This window comes from Tachypleus tridentatus, chromosome 10 (genome assembly GCF_004210375.1).
Source record: "Tachypleus tridentatus isolate NWPU-2018 chromosome 10, ASM421037v1, whole genome shotgun sequence".
Classification (NCBI taxonomy): Eukaryota; Metazoa; Arthropoda; class Merostomata; order Xiphosura; family Limulidae; genus Tachypleus; species Tachypleus tridentatus.
In genome coordinates, this window is record NC_134834.1 from 53,153,329 (window position 1) to 53,176,021 (window position 22,693).

Sequence of the window (22,693 nt, forward strand, 5' to 3'; positions counted from 1 at the left end):
CTGTGGATCTCATGGTTCTATTAGGTTCACTTGAAAAAATATTCCAAATGATACACTCAATTATATGTCAAACTATAATGTAAACACTACTTACATTTAGAAAGAGCAAAAAATGGAAATCTAACATCAGATAACCAGTAAAATGAAATTAAACCTCCATTTTTCTATAACATATCAGAAAGGATGTATTTATTTTTTAATTAGTAACCGATGGTTACTGTATCTGTTATCATTATTTAAAAGTCATGCCACCCTAATGACAGATTATATCAGGTACAGTCCAATTAATTCAAGAACATTTTGTGATAATGAAATATTTATGACCTAAAAATGTTTTTACACTTTAATGCATTTGAAAAAATTAATAAACAAAGGGATATCTAGCTTTTGATGAATAGACAACATTAAGAGTCATATCCACTAATCAATATTTTTTTCATACTATACACTCAAAACAATATGCTAAGTATTGCATATTTTCAGATATTGTGGTTTAAGACTTGATGCTCTAAGTGCACTTAATTTTTTTTCTCTGCTTTCTTATAACATTCCTGAGTAGTTTTTGTACCAATTTCAAATTTTACAAGTATTTTGCTCTTGGCAAAATAGGTCTCTTCTTGTAAGGAGCGTCTGAGTGGACTTACTGTTTCATTGCTTTCTTTTAACTGTCTAGTTTCTCTGAAAGGATGTACTTCACTGTACTCTTCAAGGATCAACAAAGGCTCGCCAGTTTTTACTGCAAACACTGAAGCTAAATCAGATACTTTTTCTTGTGCATTACAAACAGCTTCAGAAAAAGCTTTCTTTCTGGAACAAAACAGTAGTGAATTAGATCTTGGAGAACATGAAAAATGGTCATAATAACTTCATAATCACATTTATTTAAATTAAAAATGTATATCAAATAGAAAATTTGCAATATTTTAAGATTATTTAATGAATTTTTCTAAAGTTACTTCAGGGCTATCTGCAACAGCCACCCCTAATTTGTAAGTGATAGATAAGAGTAGTCAACCCTACACAATACCAAATTTTAGGCAACTATAACTGAGTATTGGAGTTTACCATCACATAATAAAAACCCCATGGTTGAAAGAGCAAGCATGTTCAATGATAGAATTTGAATCTGAAATCTGAGGATTGAAAGTTGAATGCCATAACCAATAGGCCTCATTTTAAGATCTGAATGGATTTTCCTTGTGTATTTGCTGTTGCTTGCATATTCAAAGCATAATTTATGAAATACAAGTACACATATCTTATTCTAACAGGTGAAAAAGTGTCAATTTAAATACAGAATTATGCTAAAGTCAGTTGGCATACTGTGACATATAGATAGAATTTGAATCTGAAATCTGAGGATTGAAAGTTGAATGCCATAACCAATAGGCCTCATTTTAAGATCTGAATGGATTTTCCTTGTGTATTTGCTGTTGCTTGCATATTCAAAGCATAATTTATGAAATACAAGTACACATATCTTATTCTAACAGGTGAAAAAGTTAGTGTCAATTTAAATACAGAATTATGCTAAAGTCAGTTGGCATACTGTGACATATATAGTTTCAAAACTAGTAAACAGAGAGATGAAATATTTGAAATGATGACTCCAGTGCTGGAAACATTACTACAAGAAGATATGAATTGATCAGTTTACACACAATGGTCAGTGTGACTATGAATAATGTCCAGCACTGTTTCCATTCACGAGAGTATGAGAAACATCAAAATGGTATTGTCTGACCTCCAACTGCTGCACTTTATTCAGTGTTATATTATAGTTTTTTTAGATCAGTCAAGGTATCAGAAACAATTACAGGGAACTGAAGACTTGGGATAGCCCTACAACTAAAGTACATGGATGAGATATGAAGGTTATCCAGGTCATTTAAGTGGAAAATATACATATGGAAAGTCCACGTAAAGAAGAGTGGACTCAATCTTGTATGAAGAACTTTCATTTAAAATTATTCTTTAAAGATTACAAATGATAATACTTTCCAAGGTGCACTTGATCCTCCCTGATGAAATTTGTCTATAAGCTTTCCTTAAGTCTTACCCTTGGTTGGTTCCATCTAACTGTTTTTAAAATTTTTATATTAATGATTTGCCAGAATTATTGCCTTTGTTGCAGTAATACTGTATGAGAAAAATTTTAATATTCAGAGAGAAACTACAAGGAGTCGCTTCATTTGGCAAAATATATCTTGATGTGTTAATGTTCTTTTGTCACTGATATGTAAAATGCACTAGAGTTTCCTGATGAGGTTTCATTTTGATGCTAGACTTTTAACATCATCTTATGTTATCTATCAAAAATCATAGCTCACTGATGAAGAGTTTTTGAGTTATGAATGGTTAAATAAGCTATGTAACTTTACAAGAATCCTCTTAATGCCTATATATTCAATTACTTATTGTAACTAACACAAACAATAAAGAGGATATTGCAAGAAAATTAATTTTCTGTTTATCTGTCGTCAAAAGTTAAATGAACAAAAAAACAATCTCATTTGGTTGCAGTACCAGGTTTAAACTATTGTTATATAAGTCTAGCCTTCCTGCTGCTATATAACATTTCAATCACTGTGTTACGGGACATAGCATTTCCATTCATAGGATGGCTAAAACTTCTTAGTATGCACATGTTAAAGAAATATTTAATTTTATTCATGAAAAATAATACAGCACATTAAAAATGATGCTGAAAATAACATGTCATACAAAACAAAAACCTTTTAAAATACTATGGAACATATCAGTTTCTTAAAGTATCCATTTAGTAGACAATTATTTTTAATCTTACTTTTCAAATTGTTACTATAAAGCAAATTATTTTGCAAAGTTTTAAAATATTAGGTATTAAATAATACTCATTTCTGAAAAATATGTTTTTCTTAACAAATGAAAAAATATCTTATCAAAGTCATATATTTTTTATATGTTTTCTGAACTGAAAATGTATTTCCAACAGGTAATTTCCTCCACTCACAACATTAGCTTGTCCCATTTTGTGCTGCCCTCTACATGTAAACTTTTTAATAAAGCATATAACCATAAGCCTTCCACACACCAAACTGAAATAATAAGAAATTACAGGATATCTCGCATGCAAATCACCATGCATCATTTTTCCACCATCATATGAGGCATCACTATTGTACCATCACTTTGAAGTTTGGAAAAAGATGTAAGTACTGAAATATTGTTGGGAAGAAGTTGGGAGGTTTAAGAAGAAGAAAGTACCTATTGGAAACATATTTACTTTAGGAAACTTATAACTTCTGATATGGTACTTCCCTCCTCTCACAAGATTAGCTAGAATATCATACTGAAAAGGAGGAGGGACCAGTGTAAGGGAATAACAGACATGCCCCCAAAAGTGTTCAAAGTATAGCTCTGTATAGGAAAGAAACAGATCATAAGATCTGAGGAAGGGGCACTGTACTCCTTCTGAACCAGGTATCTTATTGCCATGAACAATTATGAACACACATGACAGAAAAGGAAGGGACCACATCTGAATGTGAGAAAATAATCCAGAAAAGTGATTCAAATAAGATAAATAAACAACTCAATCCCACAGAGGTGGGTAAAAGAGGATGCATCTCATGGTATGGAATGGCTAGGGCAGAGTGGACAATACTCAGTAAGTCAGTTATGTACAAAACCATTTTATTGGGTTCCAACATCCACATAAAGGTAAGATGAGAATCATACCATTTTCCCTTCAAGCCCTAAATTTGAAGATCTGAGGAAATGACCCACTCCACAGCATGACACAAGTGGCATTAAACCAGGGATCCAGGAATGTGTCATTTCAGTATCTGAGAGAAGCCCATCTCATGCAAAACTTCCATGATCATGAGATTGGTTTGAAACATTCAACAGTCAATAATATCACCATCACAAAAGAAAATGAGGGAATGTTCAGGATAGAGATGGAAACACCCCATGTATACTTTCTATGACCCATGATACAGAGGGAAGAAGATGAACAACCCAAAACCTGTGTGAGGTCTTATGTTGATTGGTTCACTAGATATCCTAAACCAGCTCATGGTGTACCTGACATCCATGCAAGAGTAGGATAAGAGTGTTCAATAAGAAAAGGTGAAACGTAGTTAGACATCTCACTCTGTTGTATGCATCATTAAAAGAGGATGAAATGCTTTCTACACAGTAGACAGTGCAATGTGTGTCACAAAACCCAATTATGGAAAGCAGACCATACTGCTTTATTCAATCTAGACATGGTAGAGATGGGCAGCTGTTCTTTTCTGCTTCATCCATGCCATCTGTGGGTGGTATGATCTAGGATGGACTTATTTATAAAGCATATATCACAAGGCTATTGATTCTCCAGATTATGTTGAATCAGAAATGGAATGTTTTTTGCACTTAGCTCCTGACTCAAAGTGGTGCCAGCTTCTTGTCCAATGGTTGCTGATATCTCTGCATTTTTTTCATAGCTTTTTGGGAAGGGGTATTCAGTCTTCTTGATATCTGGATTTTATGTAGCTCTATCCCATACTTTCCATTTTTCTTTTTGTCCCCTTCCCAATGTACATTATGACTTATTATCTCCAATTAAATCCAAAATGTCACATTTTCTCTTGCTTTTTATCTTGGTCAGTCTTTGGATGAAATTCTGCAATTGGACAAATGAACCACTTTTCAGTTGTTTGTCTCTTATTATCTCTAACACATGATAGTTTCTGTATCCTCAAAGTATTACCTACAACCTATAGCTATACTTAAGACTTCTGTGCAGCTAAGACACTACATAAGACTTTATTAATGCTTTCTTTTCTTTCAGGGTCCTCTGCTTCAAATTTAATCTCTTGGAATGAGCTAATAGGAATGCTACCAAATGTCAGAAATCAGATCTCCTTGCCAGTGAATGAACAAAAGCCAGGCATGAAAACGGAGGACATGAGGCGAGGGATGGAGGAGGCTAAGGTTGGTTGGTTGGCTTGGTGTTTTATGGCACAAAGCAACCAGACTATCTGCACCAAACATCCAATAAAAAGTTAAAATTAAAGTAATATTATTAAAATTCATAAAAAGAAAGTAAGGTAAAACAAAACAAAGTTTAATTTTTGAATTAAAAACATAAATAGCATAAAAATCCAATTTTTATGCTTATTGTCTACAGAAGTAAGATAAAAACTTCAGTAATACAAGTTGTAAAGGACTTTCTGTAGCATAATTGTAAATGTCACAACTTGCCAGGATGACTAACGGGTAAGTGAGAAAATCAGCGTTAGTGACCTGAAGTTGGCATTTCCAGTTGTGGTTTTGAGTTATTTGACTTTATGGCTTTTTTCAGAAAGTAATACAAGTTTTAAAAGACTTGTAGCAAAATTTTAATTATTACAACTCACTAGGATGACTAACAGGTTGTTCAAACATCAGTGTTAGACACGTGAAGTTGGCCTGTCCAGTCCTGTTTTCAAGTTATTTGACATTATGGCTATTTACTAATTTCAAGTAGAACTAAATGTACTTTGATTTTTAAAAGGGAATTACATTAAAAAAGGTACAATTTATAAATTAAAAACTTAAATAGCATTAAAAAGATTAATGGCCTTTAAAAAACTAAAAACATCTCAGAGATGGACAGTGTCACCATCACCAATAACACTGTCTAACATTACGGATAAACCTTGTAACAAAACATGTTTAAAATGGTGCTGTCATTGAGAGTCGTAATGACAGCAAGACAGTAAAATGTGTCTTATTGTGAGCTGAGTGTTACACAGACAACACATTAGTGCATCAGTCCCAGATAAAAGAAAACAATGAGTTAAAAAATTGTGACCAATGTGTAGTTTAGTTAGGACAACTTCCTCTTTCCAATCCTTATGGAAGCAAGAAAGCCAAACTCCAATAGAGGGTTTTATTTGGAAAAGCTTGTTTTCACGTTGTTCACTCCAAGTCAACTGGCATGGATCCAAGCCTTGAATACAAGACTATAATCCATGTAAAAAGTAGGCACAGCAGTGATAGTGCCAGAGCAGACAGATTTAGCTGCTGTGTCGGCGAGCACATTCCCGTGAATACTAATGTGGCTTGGTATCCAAAAAACCGGATAGAAGGAGATGTTAAAGAGAAATGGGCCAGACAGTTTTAAATATCAGTGAGAACAAATGTGAAACAATTCCACAGCCAGAAGAGAACTAAGCAAGTCACTATAAATAGTGTAATTTGAGTACTGCTTAGCTTCTATGTGATCCAGGGCAAGTGAAATGGTATACAGTTCAGCAGTGAACACAAAAACTGCAGAGGAGATTCTGCACACAACCACCAAATAACAACAAACCATGGCAAAGCCCACAGAGTCATCTGATTTTGAACCATCCATATAAATATGAATGGAAGGATGGTTTGAAAGATGTTTGGCAAATAACAGACAGTATTTCCAACCAAGAGTATCCAATTTTCTCAGATGACTTAAAGAGAGGTCACATTTGGGACTGTAATAAGCCATGGTGGAATGGGCTGACCAGTGGGATACAGCAATGTTGTCCAAGGACAGATCCAATTCATCCAACTGTGCCTGGATACGAAGACCAAAAGGAGCAATGGCAGATTGTCTGTTCTGAAGAAACATGGCCCACTGAGGAAGGAAAACACAACCCAGGTGAGATGCTGTGGTAAGGATTGAAGTTTCGAAGCACACAGTAAAGGCAGCTGCAAATGGCAAAGATGAAGAGGAGGTTCATGAGACTGTGTATGAGCTATGGATTGGGGAAGTGCAGAAAGTCCCAGTGCAGATCTGAAGTCCCTGATGATAAATAAGATCCAGCATTTTCAAGGCCAAGGTCCTGGCAGAGCCATAGACCAGTGACCCATAGTCTAGTTTTGATATAAGAGTACGATATATCTTTTGCATAGAACATCAATCTACTCCCCAAATGGTAAAAGAGTAGACATGGAGGATGTTCAGTGTTCTTCTACATTTGACCCATAGCTAGCTGCTTGATGTGTGGAAGAAAAGATCAGTTTACAATCAAAGATAAGCCTCAAGAACTTTGTTTCAGGGACCACAGGTAGCACAACTTTACCGATACAGAATTCAGGATCAGTGTGAATACCCTGTCAGCAGCAAAAGTGCATGCAAACAGTTTAAGAGAAAGAGAAGTTAAAACCGTTTGCTGTGGCCTACTTCAGTAAATGATTGAGGGCAGTCTGTAACTGCCCCTCAATATACCTCATGTTCGACAACTGACATGAAATGTGAAAGTCACTGACATGGAGCCCATTTGCAACAGTAAGAGGGAATTGTTCAGTGATGGCATTAATCTTTATACTGAAAAGTGTGACACTCAACACACACCCCTGAAGGACTCAAAGTTCCTGTAGAAAAGAATGGGAAAGTGTCAAGCCCACATGAACTTTGAATTGCCTGCGCATTAAAAAATTTTTCATAAAAATAGGCAAATGACCACGTAACCCATATAAATGGAGGTCTTGCAAAATGCCATACCTCCATGTAGTATCATAAGTCTTCTCAATGTCAAAGAATACTGATACAAGATGTTGTTGTTGGAGAAAGGCTTCTCCGACTGACGTTTCTAGTCGAATCAGGTGGTCCGTGGTGGACGCTGTCATTGGGACCCACACTGGGGTGAGGGGAAAGAGAGCAGGTTGTTTGACTCAATGAGCCAAATAAGATGAGCATTAACCATCCTCTCTAAGGTCTTACAGAGACAGCTCGTCAAAGCAATTGGATGGTAGATTGAAGGCATCTTGAGATCCTACCCAGGCTTGGAGAAAGGTAGGACAATAGCCCACACCAGGCATCAGGAAAAACATTCTCTTGCCAGATCCAGTTAAAAACAATCAGAAGAATATCAAGAGAAGTAAGAGATAGACGACGCAGCATTTCGTAGCATACATCATCAGCTCCGACTGATGTACTGCTAGACCAATGAAGGGTCAGTTTGAATTCCACCAGTGTAAAGGGACGTTTATAGTCATAGAGACAATCAGCTTGAAAGTCTTAATGGCTAAGAAGGTGGAGGATGAAATAGAAGTGCTAGATAGCTGATAAAAGCTTTCACCTAGAGTATCGGAGATGCTCTGGATATCAGCTACATCCTAGCCATCAGAGAGTGTGATCGAGAGTAGGACAGAATTATATTGCCCATTGACCTTTCAAATCTTGTCCCTTATGACTTTGGAACTGGTGATAGAAGATATGGGCCTGCTGAAAAGTGGTGAGGTTCAAGAGTGTGGGATACCTGTGAAAAGTATCCTAGGCCCATTTTTGAGCCTTCCATGCCATGTAGCAGGCAGGATTCCACCAAGGATGAGGATATTGTGGAAGACATGTTGAGATTTTAGGAATACGCTGAGCAGCTGCCTATATAATAGTCAGTCACTGCTGCCACACAGTCATCTATTGATGGTTTACAGATGATGGCAGGATCAAGTTCTGCAAGAGCAGTGAAAGAGAGCCAGTTTGCTTGATCCAGTTTTCATCAGGGCATGCAGGTAGGGTGGCACCAACCATAGCCAGTCTCAAAATTATTACATAGGAAAATGATTACTGCCTTATGGGTTATTGTCAATCCTCCATCAAAAGTGGGAGAATAGTGAAGGGGAGCAAACTGAGAGATCAATAGCAGCAAAGGGCTGACTAGGCACATTAAAATAAGTATAAGAACCTGAATTGATAAGAGAAAGGTTGTGATCAGAGAGCATACTCTCTATGGCATGACCCCTCCCATCAATTTCAGTACTTCCACAGAGGGGATGATGTCCATTAAAGTCCCCAGGATTAAAAAGGGAAATGACAACTGTTCAATGAGAGCATCAAGGTCTGATTGATCATAGGTCTTTCCAGGTGAGAGGTAGAGAGAACAAACAGTTATGGTATGACCCAAGAAAACACGGATGGCTATGGCCTCCAAGGGTGTATTGGGTGGCAAAGACAGAGTGGGCTTATGCTGATTAACCAACAGTGTCACCCTTCCATGGACTTGTCTATCATACAGCCTGTCATTTCTGTACAAAGAAAAAACTGACAAAAGGTAACTGTATCAGCAAGTTTTAGAAATGTTTCCTGTAAGGAAAGACATACAGGATGTAGGAAGCAATGAGTGCTTTGATGTCATCCAGATTAGAAAGTAAACCTTGACAGGTCCATTGTATCAAGGTGGCCATTTTCATTTATGTGTAGGCAAATTGAGTGGAAAGCCCTTCTGTTTATGACCACATCTTTTTTCTTTATTGTCTTTATCTGAGACCTTCATGGATCCTGCCCTGGGTTGATTGTACAGGTCTTTGTTTTTGGAAGAGGATTCCAGCAACTGAGGACATGAACAAATGATCATTTTGCATCTTGGGGTGGGAGAAGTTGTACCTGAGGAATTGTTCATATCTAGAACCAAAGGAAGTGGATCTTGGGGTTTGCTGAAATGAATGTTACAGACAGAGATGGGTGTTGACATTGATTCATCAACTTTTTTAACCATGGAGGTCAAAAGCCTTTTCATATGGTTTGAGAATGATTCTTTCAGAGGCACAGAGAGATTCTTCTGCATTCCCACTGTAGTTGTGAAGTGAATTGCAGCAGCATACGTCCGAGATGAAATGGTGGATAGCAACTTTCGAGCCTCAGTGTAAGTAATGTTTTGAATTGTCTTCAAACACTGCATCTCTTTTTCCTCCAAACATTTAGGGCAAGAACAAAAGTAAAATGGGTGAGAGCCATTGCAACTGATGCAATGATGGTCTGTTTCACACTCATAAGCATTGTGGTCCTTGCCACTACAATAAGCACACATCAAAGAAAACCACAATATGATGTCTTTGAGTGAACGAACTGCTGACATTGGAAACATCTATGAATGTTTGAATTGTATGGCTGTACCCTGCAATTAAGATAACCCACCTTGATGGTGGGAGGTGGATGTGGTGATGTAAATGTTAAAATGAGGACATTGGTCAGCATCACAATTCCATCTTTGCAAGTGGAGATATGCCTCAATACAGAAATTCCTTGGGTAGAGAAACCTAACGAGAATCTCTAACTCAAAAATGTTCTTCAAATCCCTCTCAACAATAACTCCTCATGATGAATTCAAAGTAGCATGAGGCATAACTTCAATAGGTATATCCCTAATTGCTTTTGAATGTAAGAGGAGTTCACTATGTTGAGATATGAATGTTTCCACCAATATGGCACCAGAGCAAAGCTTCTTTACTGACTTTGGAGAGCCAAAAAGTATCTCTAGTCCCTTCTGAATGAAAAAGGGAGACATTTGCCTTAAAGGTTTGTCTGAAAGAGAATGTAGTATAAGAAAACAAGGTACAGGAGTTACAGATGTTGAAGATTGCTGCTCAGAATGTTCAAGACATGGACGCTTATCTTTGGACTGTTTTTAGCTATTTTATTTAAGTTTTTATTTGAAGAATCCATGATAAAAAATGAATTTTTGGTGGCCACTGACCCCACCCACCATGTAGCCCTATGAGGGGACACACTACAATGTCAAACAAGGACACTGCAGCAACACCAGGGTTTCATGAGCACAATACCCAAATACCAGCATCAGATAAAATGTCCACAACACCTGTTGAGTACATCCAACATTGGTACTTGGTTAACCTTAGCTGAATTGGCCCAGCTGATTGACTCTAGGGGGCTACCCCAAGGCTTCCCATCTACAGGATTGAAGGCCAAAGTGGTGTGTTAGGTTTGGACCCATCAACCACCAGGATCCTCTCCTCCCCTTCATGGGTCACCACGCACAGCAAACACATGGGTGGATGTTTAGATTCCAGAGGAGGTAAACTGAAAGAATAGAAACTTCCCTGGGAGGTCCCCTCACCACATACAGCAATCCACACCAAGGGAGGAGGTTAAGGAATAAGGGAAGTGGGAAGGAACAACTGTAACTGAAGTAAGTGAGAAAACTGTTCAGCAGAACAGTAAGAAGCAATCAGAAGTACATTGGACAGAGTAGTACAGATGAGAGAGACTACCTGATGAAGTAATAGGATAAAAAGATATGCATAAAGGAAATTTTTTACCAATCCTGGCTGAAGGTATCCATAACTAAAGCTCAAGAACAAGGAACAGGGGGCCAAAACAAACATAACTTGTGACTGAAGAAGGTGGCAAATGCATTGACATGAAGAATATCTCATCGATTGCAAAGCTACAAAAAACAAGGGGATGAATGGACCGCTCCACTGGTTAAAACTGGTCTGGTTGGAAAAGATGATCCACCACAAGGTTGAAAGTACCTGTTATGTGACACACTATCAAATGAATGTGATGACTGTTGAGATAACACAGGGATCTCAACCTGGTGCCTCCTTGCTGATTGATATGACCCCTCACTGTTGAGATGTCAGAGTGGAAAATGATCAAAGAGTTTAAGGATGTTGATATTAATGAATTTCCACAGACCAACAACCCAAAGCCACTTGATGGTCAACCCATACACTCTAGTTCTGAAGAGATGCATCTGCTGACACATGTAAACCTGGTCATGGTGGATGAAGCATAATGCATTCTGAAATATGAACATTGTACAAACACCATTAGAGATTGTCCATAATATAGGAAGAAAAGATGATGGATTAATCCAAGGGATCCTAAGCAAGATTCCATTTATCGTGGAGAACCCAGTGAAGGGACTACACATAAGCCTGAATGAGGGATATGAGAGGAGTTATTAAAAAACCACATCCCAAAAGAGTGCTGAAACAGTTAATTCCACAGAAAAAAGCTGGAGTTGAGAAGGTAGGACCCAACTGAGATGAGTATTGGAGAAAACACCCAAATGCACAAATATTGAATAAAACATAGGAAGGTCTTCTCTGATTTGTCAACCAGCCCATCTAAGCTGTTTTTTATAAAGAGCTGATGAGTATAACAGGCTTACTGCTGTTCAGAATAAGTGAGAAGAAACCAGACATCCATTTAAAAGAGAAAACACAACCCCAGGGCTTGAAGACACAGAGCAAAGGTTAGCACCATTTGACAAAATATGTACAGTACCAAAGCCAGCCTAAAGGATAGGGTGTGAAATTATTACACAATCTAACAATAGACAAATTGAAGATAAGGATGAGAATGCTCAGAGATGGGAATATGTAGATAAGCACTGGAGATGTCCATCTTGATAATCCAAGGACTCTGAGAAAAACACAAAAAAGAGTAACGGTAAAGCATGGGTCCTGAACATACTGATTGAAATTAGAGGTTGATAACTAGGCCAAATAAGAGTAAGGTGGAATTTAATGGTAAAGCATCAGACACAAATGTATTGACTGAAATGAGACAGTATGATGATTAGCCTCCAGTCCCCAGTTTTTTAGGAACCACAAACAAGTGGGGATTAAACCCCTTAAACCACAAAGGCTGTCACTGGACCTAAACCTACTGGGTATTTACCAAGGCCAGGCCCCCCGCTAGTACAGCGGTATGTCTCCGGATTACAACGCTAAAATCAGGGGTTCTATTCCCCTCGGTGGGCTGAGCAGATAGCCTGATGTGGCTTTGCTATAAGAAAAACACTCTAAAAACACACCAAGGCCAGAGATTAAGATGACAGGTAAACCAATATGAAAGTAAGAGGATGTCTCCAGAAAAAACACACCAAGGCCAGAGATTAAGATGACAGGTAAACCAATATGAAAGTAAGAGGATGTCTCCAGAAAATCCTTGTGAAGAGCCTCTGACAGGAGATGGATAAAGATGAGGTACTGCAGAGTCATTATGGTAAAATGAAGAGTGGGAAACTGGGCATTTGTTAGATGAATGGGAAGTTGGTCCAAACAAGGACAGGCTGCCCAATGATGAGGGAGAGTGGATTCATGCAAATCCCATGCCATCACCTAACTGGAAAGTAAAATGCTCAGTAGTAAACTGAATATCAGAAAAAGGAGGAAAACTAAATAATGTTGGGAGGCAGGATCATGAAAAAGGGAAAGACCTGAGTTATTCATAAGAAATAGTTGCAATAGACATCACATACCTGAGAAATAAAATCTGAAAAAGCTAATGTGGGCCAAACAGTATCCTCAGGAAGGCATACAGAGCTCCACGTGGGGGACCAAACAAACAAAATTCTCATCAACGTGGCCAAGAGTGAAAGGCTAAGGAGGAAGAGGAGCAATGGTGGAGATAAATGTTGTCTCCATATAATGCTTGATCTACTTGGAAATAAATGCTGATAAGTCACCCTCAGCTACATCCTGAAGTATGATTTCAGACAAATTAGATGGACCTGAAGTGGTAGCGTGAGCTTGAAGTATATGCTTGACATCAAATAAGCAAGCAAAATATTTGGAAACAAAACATGGGTAAATAAATACTTTCAAAATGAAAGTGAAAACTATTTGAAAATAAATGAAGTGCAAGCTAAACTGAGGTAAACTACTCCGAGCAGAACTGGAACAAAAGAAAAATGTCTGAACTTGAGGAATGCCAGATGAAAAGTAATGGTTCAACTGTGGCACACAGATGGTGTCACATTTCACGTTATGGTGGTGCTCTCTTAATTGTAGAGATGATGCATGATGATTTGCATGAAATAAATGTTAGAATTCTCGACTTCAATAGTGTGGGGGTGAAGAAGGTTTGTGGCATGAATTATAAGGAAATTGGTGAGTACCATATAAAAATTTATAACGTGCAATTGTTTTTGCATTATCTTAAATACTTTAATATGATTTTTGTCACATTGGAATGTAAGGAAATAATACTTATCAAACTCTATACGTGACATATTTCAGATATTGATATATGACACCCGTGAATTTTTATGTTTTTTCTTTCATGTAAAATAAGAATAACCAATTCATTGCTAACAAGCTTGATACTCTTCCATCTCAATGATTTAAATAATTTCTACATATATATATTCTGCAAGACAATATTTTCAGTGCTTTTTAACTTCTCTTCTACTCACCTAGCTGTTTCTCTAGCAGGAGAGCTATGATAAAACTCCGGTTTGCCCACATGGACAGTTGAGTCCAGTTTTTGGACTAGTTTTACTGCAGCAGTCTGACAATCTTCAATTCTTCTAAAAGATGCCTCTACATCTGCTTGCATGATATAACTGTCTGGACTTTGGCGTATTAAGTGACGAGTGACTGTGTTCTTTTCTTCCTAACCCACATAATTATATTATGAATAGATTATTATAGCACTGGAAAATAAGAACACAAATTTAAAGTTATTTGACCAAACATATGGTGACATAGTAACAATTAAGTGTCAAAAACAAATGAATCCTATTAAAGTTGTCTTGATTTTGGTGATATTTATAAACACTTTGAAACAAATTTATGATGATGGGCAGTGGCTTTTAACAGAAGTTCAGTGTCTTGGAATTGTTCTGGTGTTAGAATGAGATAAATGCAGAGACAGACAAATGGCAACTCATTCTTGTCAGATCCATAATGGAATGGCAGGCATACAAGAAAACTGGTTTTAGCATTAAACATACAAAGCCTTAGAAAGTCAACTACACTATTTCATCATCATTACTTCTATATGGTCATTAGGAATTAACACTTTACTACTAATAGACATAATATTAATTTCAAACAAAGTGATTATCTAAGGCTTAATATAAAGAAGATCTGCTTCACCCTCACAGCTAATGGCAAAGTACATTTGGTTTTACTATAGTCACCAGAAGCTGTAACAATGCCATATGCACCTCTACTCTTCACAGATTGGTCATGGATTCATATCTCTACCAATGACAAATTCATGGCTGGAAAGTCAAGATAAGAATAGTATGGTCAGTACAATATTGTTAAATATGACATCCCAGTATCACCAGTTCTAGCCAACATTTTTGAGACACAAGTTGAAACACAAGCAATTAACACAGCATTGCATCCACCACTATAATGGTACAGATACGTAGATGACATGATTGTGGGATTCACATCTACAGAACACACACTTAATTTTTTTAATCACATTAACTCTATACATCCCAACATTAAATTCACATGTGAACAGGAAGAAAGCAATCAAATATAATTTCTTAACCTCAAAATTATAAGAACCAATACACAATTTAAAACAGAAATCCACCAAAAAATCACCCATACTAGACTATACATTCCTTGGGACACAGCATATGAAATAAAACAAACACTCAACATACTAAGAAATCAAATAAACACAGCCATAAAACTATGCTCACCAGATAAAATTAATGACGAATTAGACAAAATAAAACAATACTTCATCAACATCAGTAAGTTTCCTCCACAAACCGTAAAAAATATTATACGCACACACCTAGAGAGAAAGCAAAATCAACCAACAAAAGTAAATATATCTCACGAATCAAAATATCACGAAACCATATACTGCTGCATACCATATATTCCCGATATCAGCAGAAAAATAAAATTTGGCAAAAACTAGCAACAAAATATGACATTCCTGTTAATACCAAATTTATTCAAAAACCAGGCACAAAACTAAGGTCTGTACTGTGTAAAAACTACACTGACAAACACAACACCAACATTATTTATAAAATACAATGTGATAACTGCCACGACTTCTATATTGGAGAACCAAGTAGGAAAATGGAAACTAGATTCAAAGAACACAAAAGTCACCTTCACACATTATCAAACACTGTAAATCAAATAAACACAACATAACCATAGAAAATACCCAAATACTAAATAAAGAAACAAACATAAACAAACTCAAAATTAAAGAAGCCTTACTTGTAAAACTCAAGCCCAAAATAAACCAATACAAAGAAACACATTTATGCCTATATTAATAAATATAATCAAACATCTAAGCATGCCCTCTACATTCCTACACTCAGTTACACAACCCTTTTCAAACATGCGGTCAGCTATCGGTCAGTTACCTCTTTCTTTCTTTGTGAACTTGACGATGACCGAAGAAGGTTGATATGTTCTCTCCCCTACATAAAAATTTTCTCAACCCAAACCAGCCGTTTTTACATATATATTTCCTCTACAAATGAGTTTTCTCGTCATCACTTTTGAATATGACTGTTCTGGTGATGACTTATTTATGATGTGGGCAAGTTTCAGTAATACCAGATGTACAGCTCTTATTTTGCTTCTGAAGAGGCTAATTTACCATTTTATTACATATATTTTGAACTTTTTTAATGTTTCACAATTATAACCAGAATACATTTTCTCCTAATGAATGATAATGACTAACCATAAAATAGCACAAAACTGTGTGTAGCAGTTAGGGGAAAAAAAACCCACAGCAAATGGAACAAACAGCCAGAAGTCTTCATGTTGGAGAAACTAGTTTTTCTATTATTAAGATGTACAATAATGACTACTTTTGTACTCCCAGGATTGTGATTGATTACCTGAAATAAAAAAAAACCATAAAGGACATAGGCTAACCAGTAAGAACTCCTAAATCTAAATCCCATAGAATAACCCTGTAACCTCCTTGAACATCAAGTTTCAAACTTTGCTCAGTAAGCAATATCACAGAGTATGGCATAAGAATGTCTGAAAAATGAGTCTGTATTGCCCATAATACTGATCAGAAGCATACCTTACAAATACATTAATTCTTAGAGATTGAGAAATTTACTTGTTACTTTTCACAAATACCGCTTACACAGATGGATTCAATCAGTCTTAAATTCTGACCACTTTAACTTTGACATATTAAGACTACATCATGAGACATGACAAATAAATGGCTAAATAAAATTAATATTAATTCACTTTATTCAACTGTTGTTATTTCAAAGTGTGGCTAGATATTTGACAAATTTTGACTTATGAGTTTTTGTAAAATTCATAATACTATTGGGTTGAGGAATAATTCGTGAGCATTTTTTCAAGTTAAAAAAAATATATTCATAAATGAAATGCTTTCACAAAATATTTCATGTCATTTGGTAGATAATTTTTTGCTCTAATAGATGGTGTGTTTGATTTTCATATGTCTTTAATTTTTGCTTTCATTTTCAGCTCATTAAATGGAATGTCAAGTGGACAAAATCGAGCATTTGACACCATCTGCTTTTCGCATTTAATTTCTTGCAATTTCGTTTAAAACAATGCATACTATATACCTAGGTATTACATGAAATAAAGTATCATAATAAATGTTTTGGGTGTAATGTGTTCATGCATTGAAGTATTGTATAGTCTTGCATGTAATGCTTGAATGAAATTATTTAAAAACGCTCACGAATTATTCCTCAACCTAATAGTTGACATGTCCAACTTCATTACAATGAACCATAGTTTTCACTTTACAAATGTGTGTGCTCCAAATTAGCTTGGATATAATTTTGGAATCCAATACTGTTAAAAACATTCCACTGCATTAAGTTCTTTTATTGAGGAACAACAAAGGTTTCAGTCTTTGTACTGTTGTGTCTTTTGACTCCAAATTGTTTAAACTCCATCACAATCTGCATTGCAAATTTTTCAAAAATTAAGTGAGAATAATAATTCCAATTCTATTTCAATCATTTTTTACTCAGAAATATATCTTAAATTTTATATTTTATTATCTTGTAACATTTAGTGTAATTCATAAAGAAAAATGAAAAAAAAAAGTTCAAACATTTCTATACAGCTCTAAGGTTTAAAACAACACAGATATTTTTAGAATATCCCAATACATAAATTTTGATTGGGAATCCTAAGTCTTGTTCCTGTCATGACTCTCCTCTTTCTGAATACAAGCCTGTTCAACCATAAGCTGTGAAGTTAAAATTCGGTGTGATCTGTACAAGCAAGGTTTAAATATTTATAATGTTGAGTAAAACAAACTGATGTAAAAGTATAGTATGTTTTGTGAGTATGTGAATACGTGTAGTTATACCATAGAACACAACAGAATTTGGTATGAAGCTTAGAAGACACAAGAAAAAAACACAAGACCTGCCTTTAGACACTCTTTTACATTTTTGAAAATTTATTCCTATTGAGAAAAATGTTCTGGCAATTTTTTCCTATAAAAAGACATTAGGCAAATCTTTTGGGGTTTACAGAGCACAGTAACAGTGGCAGTATATTCTATTAACTCAAATCATTATTTATTGAATATTACTGTTTATCATATTCAAACACTTCACATGAATATTATAATTTCATGAAAACAAACTATATTTATAGATTATAAACTAATTTCAACAAAGAATATTGTTGGCAAAAATACTGTAACCTAGCCTGACCTGACATTATCTTGGAAGGTCAGGTTTTAAGTTACTAATAAACCTCTAAGTTTATACTGTGCTTTTTAAGTGGTACCTACTGCAATTGGCAAAATAAAGTTTCAATAGAAATATATTACAGAAAATCAATCAAACTAAAATTGACCAGATATATAAATGTAACTTACTGATCAATAAAAACATTGAAATTCTAAGAAGATATGATATTAATCACATCACCTTAGTCTGAAAAAAAAATGGTTAATCACATTATACCTGTATACGTTCTTTGACAGCAATGTAACATATTCCATCAACCACAAGTACTACTGTGGTGTTATTTTAATAATGCATATTTTGGAATTCACCATGAACCAAATATAAAGATGCTACACATGCCACTTTATTAAGTAATCATTATGACACTGTTATCAACATTAAAACTGTGTAAAACTTAAATAGAAACCCTTATAACCAGAGTGTTTTCTAAAGGTGGACCTTTCTTCTTCCCAGATTGCCCCTGAAGAAGAAAGGTTCACCTTTCCAAAGCACTTGGGTTATGAGGGTTTCTATTTCAATTTAATTTTTAGTAAAAGTAACCAACATGTTTTTGAATAACCTTATGGGAATGAACACTTAATTTTAAAAAATATATTTGATATAATTGTAGTTAAAAATTCAGTATAGTATTAATGTAAAATAGATTTATTTTTGTAGTTTATTTTGATACTACACTTGCATAGCACTTTAACACATGTCCTTTAGAATTACGTTTCTTACCAAATTTTAAAGCAACATGAATAAATGATAAAAGTGTATGATATGTAAGGAACCTACTAAATAATATCTTACATCACAGTTTATAATTGTTCTACCTTTTATTCATCTGTTCTTAAATTATTTTATATTGTATGGCAATATTAGAGAGAAAACTACATACTCATTAAAATAACATAAATAGTTATATGAAAATTATGTTTGAAATGTTCAATTACCTCAGCCCCATGTGTTCTTAATGTATGTAGAATATATTCAAATCTTCTTTCAACACTATTCACTGCTTCTTCTGAAGTACTTTTGGTACTTGTTACTGTAACACGTAATAACCCACGATCAGGAGGAATCTCCACTTCACCAACTCCACATACTTGAATGATATTGTTTTGTAGTGAAAGAAATGTTTCAGATGCTTGCTTGTCCAAACACACAGGAGTGCATTCCATTGGCATCACTGGGTGAAAACAAAAATCATACACGTGCTACGTTTCACTTCAACTGTCTATTTGTGTAATGTGACACATCAACAGATTCTTTTCAAGACACGTGTTGAAAAAACAATATACCTGTAGCATTGAAAGGTACAAATTAAACAGAGTATCAATGCTTTGGAATTAGCTTTAATTTTGTTTGTCTGTATGAAGTTAAGCACAAAACTAAACAGTGGACTATCTGTGCTCTACCAACGAGTATTGAAACCCAGTTTCTAAAGTTGCAAGTTCACAGACAAACCTCCGTGCCATTTTATTCTGAACTAAAATAAACATACTAGAGATTAATGCATTATAAAAATAACATTCTTGTCAATTAATTCTGTGCATAAATTAAATGAATAAACTTGGAACAAAATAAACAACACAATTCCTGAGTACTACATTAATAAAAACTATTATCAAAATCTCATTATCATCATACAATGTTTTAACTGTAGAAGGTTCATATGAATATAATTAAAGGTATTCTTTTGTCACTTGAATAACACTGTTATTTAAGTTATAGAAATAATACTATAAATAGTACCTCAGAGATAGTTCTACACCAGAGTATATTTTATTAATTAAAATTTACATATTTCTCATTCAGGTGATATCAGTTATGTAGAAGACATTATGTTGTTTAATCATGTGATTTTATTTCATTTCTCAACGAAATGTTTTATTGAAACTTTGGTTTTATTTGCTCACCAAATCTTTATTAGATATAAATTTAAAAAAACAAAAAGCACTAATATCTTGTTAGAAATACATTTGAGAAACCTATTATTCTTTAAAGTATGAAATTTAAAGATAAAAGAACAAGAAAAATACAAGGAGCAAAAGGATCATAATTTCCACTAATATTACTTTTCAACAAATGTCAACCGAAACATCAACACTAAATTAAGTCTAGCCAAAAATGCAGCCAAACAATGTGCATCAAAATTAAAGCATAGTCCTTCATATTGGAAAATAAAATTCAAAATAACAGCACCCTTCCTTTCATAGTTTAAACCTCTTACTCCATTTATGTATTGAACTTTGAACATACAGATTTTCCATTCTGCAACTCAGACTATTTATAGTGGAATTGTACAAACTTCTAATAATTTTGTACATTTTAAACAAGTTCCCTCTTAAATTTTCTGTTCAGAAAAAAAGGCAAAATCTCTTAAATCTCAGGACACAAATTATCTTAAATAAATATCATTCAGCAACCTTTTCCAATATAATTATATTGTTTCAATTATAAATGGACAAAAACTGCATATAGTTGTAAATAAAGTTGCAACAGCTACTTGCTTTAAATATGAAATGCACATGAATAGATTAAGAACTCAATTTGTATTTTGATTGCAACAGTCAGAAAATGTTTGAGCTTTACCAACACTCAGTAATTCTGTTTTGTCTGAAACTGATTTATTACTACTCTTGCCCAACAGACACAAATACTAAAGCAACTGATACGAGTAATGGCAGAATTAAATAGCAAACACAAAGGATTACTACTGCTTTAGGAATAAAAAATAATAATTAATTTAGAAATTATTTTAAATATCAAAAGAGTACAAGATCTAGAAAGGAGATCACTGAAATCTATTTACGTTTTCAGGTTAAATAATTTGATGTATAGAATTGAATTAATGGTAGAAAGAGCTCAATCTAATTTAGTATTAGTGAATAAATGGTTTTTAGGAAGAACAAAATGACACCAGTGAGAACTGTTTAAAATATGTTACAAGTGAGAGCAGGTTTTGAGCATTGGGGGCTTTTAAGTAAGCTTATAGAAATATTTATGGCAAATTATTCAAGTTATGTTACTAAAACTGAGTAAAAGTAAAGGAATAAACAAAAAACTAAGCATTTTTTGCACTAATATTCTAACAAATTGTTATAATTAGAAGTTTTCATTGTTCTAGAAAGGTTCGTAGCAAATTCGATATTATTATTAAATCAAAATTATGATGCTGTAATTTTAGCAGTTAGAAATTTTAATTTTTAAGTCGTTTCAAAACGAACTCTACTCTGGGGATCCTCATTAAAGTTTAAGGTACAATTTTACCACTTATCACGTCATCCTAAAGTCTAAAGAAAAAATGCTAACTCTTTTACCTTCAATTATTATGAAACTAACTTTGTATCTACTTAACTTTATAGTTTTTTATCTATTCCTTAAACATTCAAATTGTTTAAAAGTATTTATTTTGAATGAAGATAGTCTCAAGTTTAAACTTTAACGGTAGTCGTTCAAAATTTCAAGTTTCCAGTCACTTTGAATGATAAGGGTTAGCTTTAGTTTTTTTTTTACTTATATTTTTAATTATTTTAATTTAGTTTAGAGGATGAAACAGTAGCGCGAGATAGATCAATACTGCCGGCAATATCCCATGTCGTTCCAAAACACTATGTAAAAGCACTGAATTCGAAGTTACAAATTTTAAATTTAATATGTATAACCATTTGGAAAGTAAAGGTAAGAATATAATTCAGCGACATATAATATTAATATATTGTTTAACACAATACCTTTGCTAGGGCAAAACTTGTTTTTTTGTTTGTTATTTTACCACTAACCCACAGTACCATTTCGTTGCTAACAGTTTCATAGTATCTGAACATGTCCTGACACCTACTGTTGCGAAATGGGAGCTTATAAAACAGTTTTTGAGTTCTTGTGAGAGATAATGTGGATGATTTGTTTGTTTTGGAATTACTCACAAAGGTACATAATGGTCTATCAGTGCCCTGTCCACCAGAAGTTTCGTTAACAAATGTTTTAATATACGTGTTCGAGTTTTCCTTACATATATCATAAATCATTTGTACTAAAGGCTTATGTATTTCTTTTACGATACACCATTCTTCTCTAAATGCACAAATATATATATATACACACATGTATTAGTGTTATATGCTACCCTTGAGGTGAGTACTGTTATTACGTGGATGTCTTATTCCAGAATAATTAGATAAATACATTAATTTATTTCAGACATATGTAAATACTAACAAGCCGAAAAGGAAATCACGATTAAATTAGAAGTAAGTTCTTCAAAGTTAATATTAACATGAACTGTAGATATGACAACCTAACATTTGTATAAAGAGTTCCAAATACCTTTGAAATTAAACCTCAAATTGGAAAGAAACTGTGTGGAAGAGAGCTGATTCATTTATGATAAATTCACGATCAATCAACACGCAAAATTCCATTGAGTTAACATTTGTACACTTTTTGCAATGGAGAATTTCTAA

The 22,693-nt window shown here is 34.5% G+C and overlaps 1 protein-coding gene across 1 annotated transcript; it reads right to left on the bottom strand.

Annotated features, from left to right (window-relative positions):
* LOC143229287 (interleukin-1 receptor-associated kinase 1-binding protein 1 homolog) lies at positions 1 to 22,110 on the bottom strand. The gene is made up of 4 exons (XM_076461418.1): positions 21,965 to 22,110; positions 19,181 to 19,416; positions 13,938 to 14,137; positions 1 to 807 (listed from the first exon to the last, which is right to left on the bottom strand). The coding sequence occupies exons 2-4, from the start codon at positions 19,412 to 19,414 to the stop codon at positions 519 to 521; spliced, it is 723 nt and encodes a 240-aa protein (XP_076317533.1). The 5' UTR covers positions 19,415 to 19,416; positions 21,965 to 22,110; the 3' UTR covers positions 1 to 518.
* Positions 22,111 to 22,693: the final 583 nt, after the last annotated feature.

Coding starts and splice junctions, on each gene's coding strand:
- LOC143229287 (XM_076461418.1), bottom strand. CDS start 19,414: ATGCCAATGGAATGCACTCCTGTGTGTTTGGACAAGCAAGCATCTGAA. Junction 14,138..19,180: donor TAAGAACACATGGGGCTGAG/GTAATTGAACAT, acceptor TATGTGGGTTAG/GAAGAAAAGAACACAGTCAC. Junction 808..13,937: donor CCTGCTAGAGAAACAGCTAG/GTGAGTAGAAGA, acceptor GTTTTGTTCCAG/AAAGAAAGCTTTTTCTGAAG.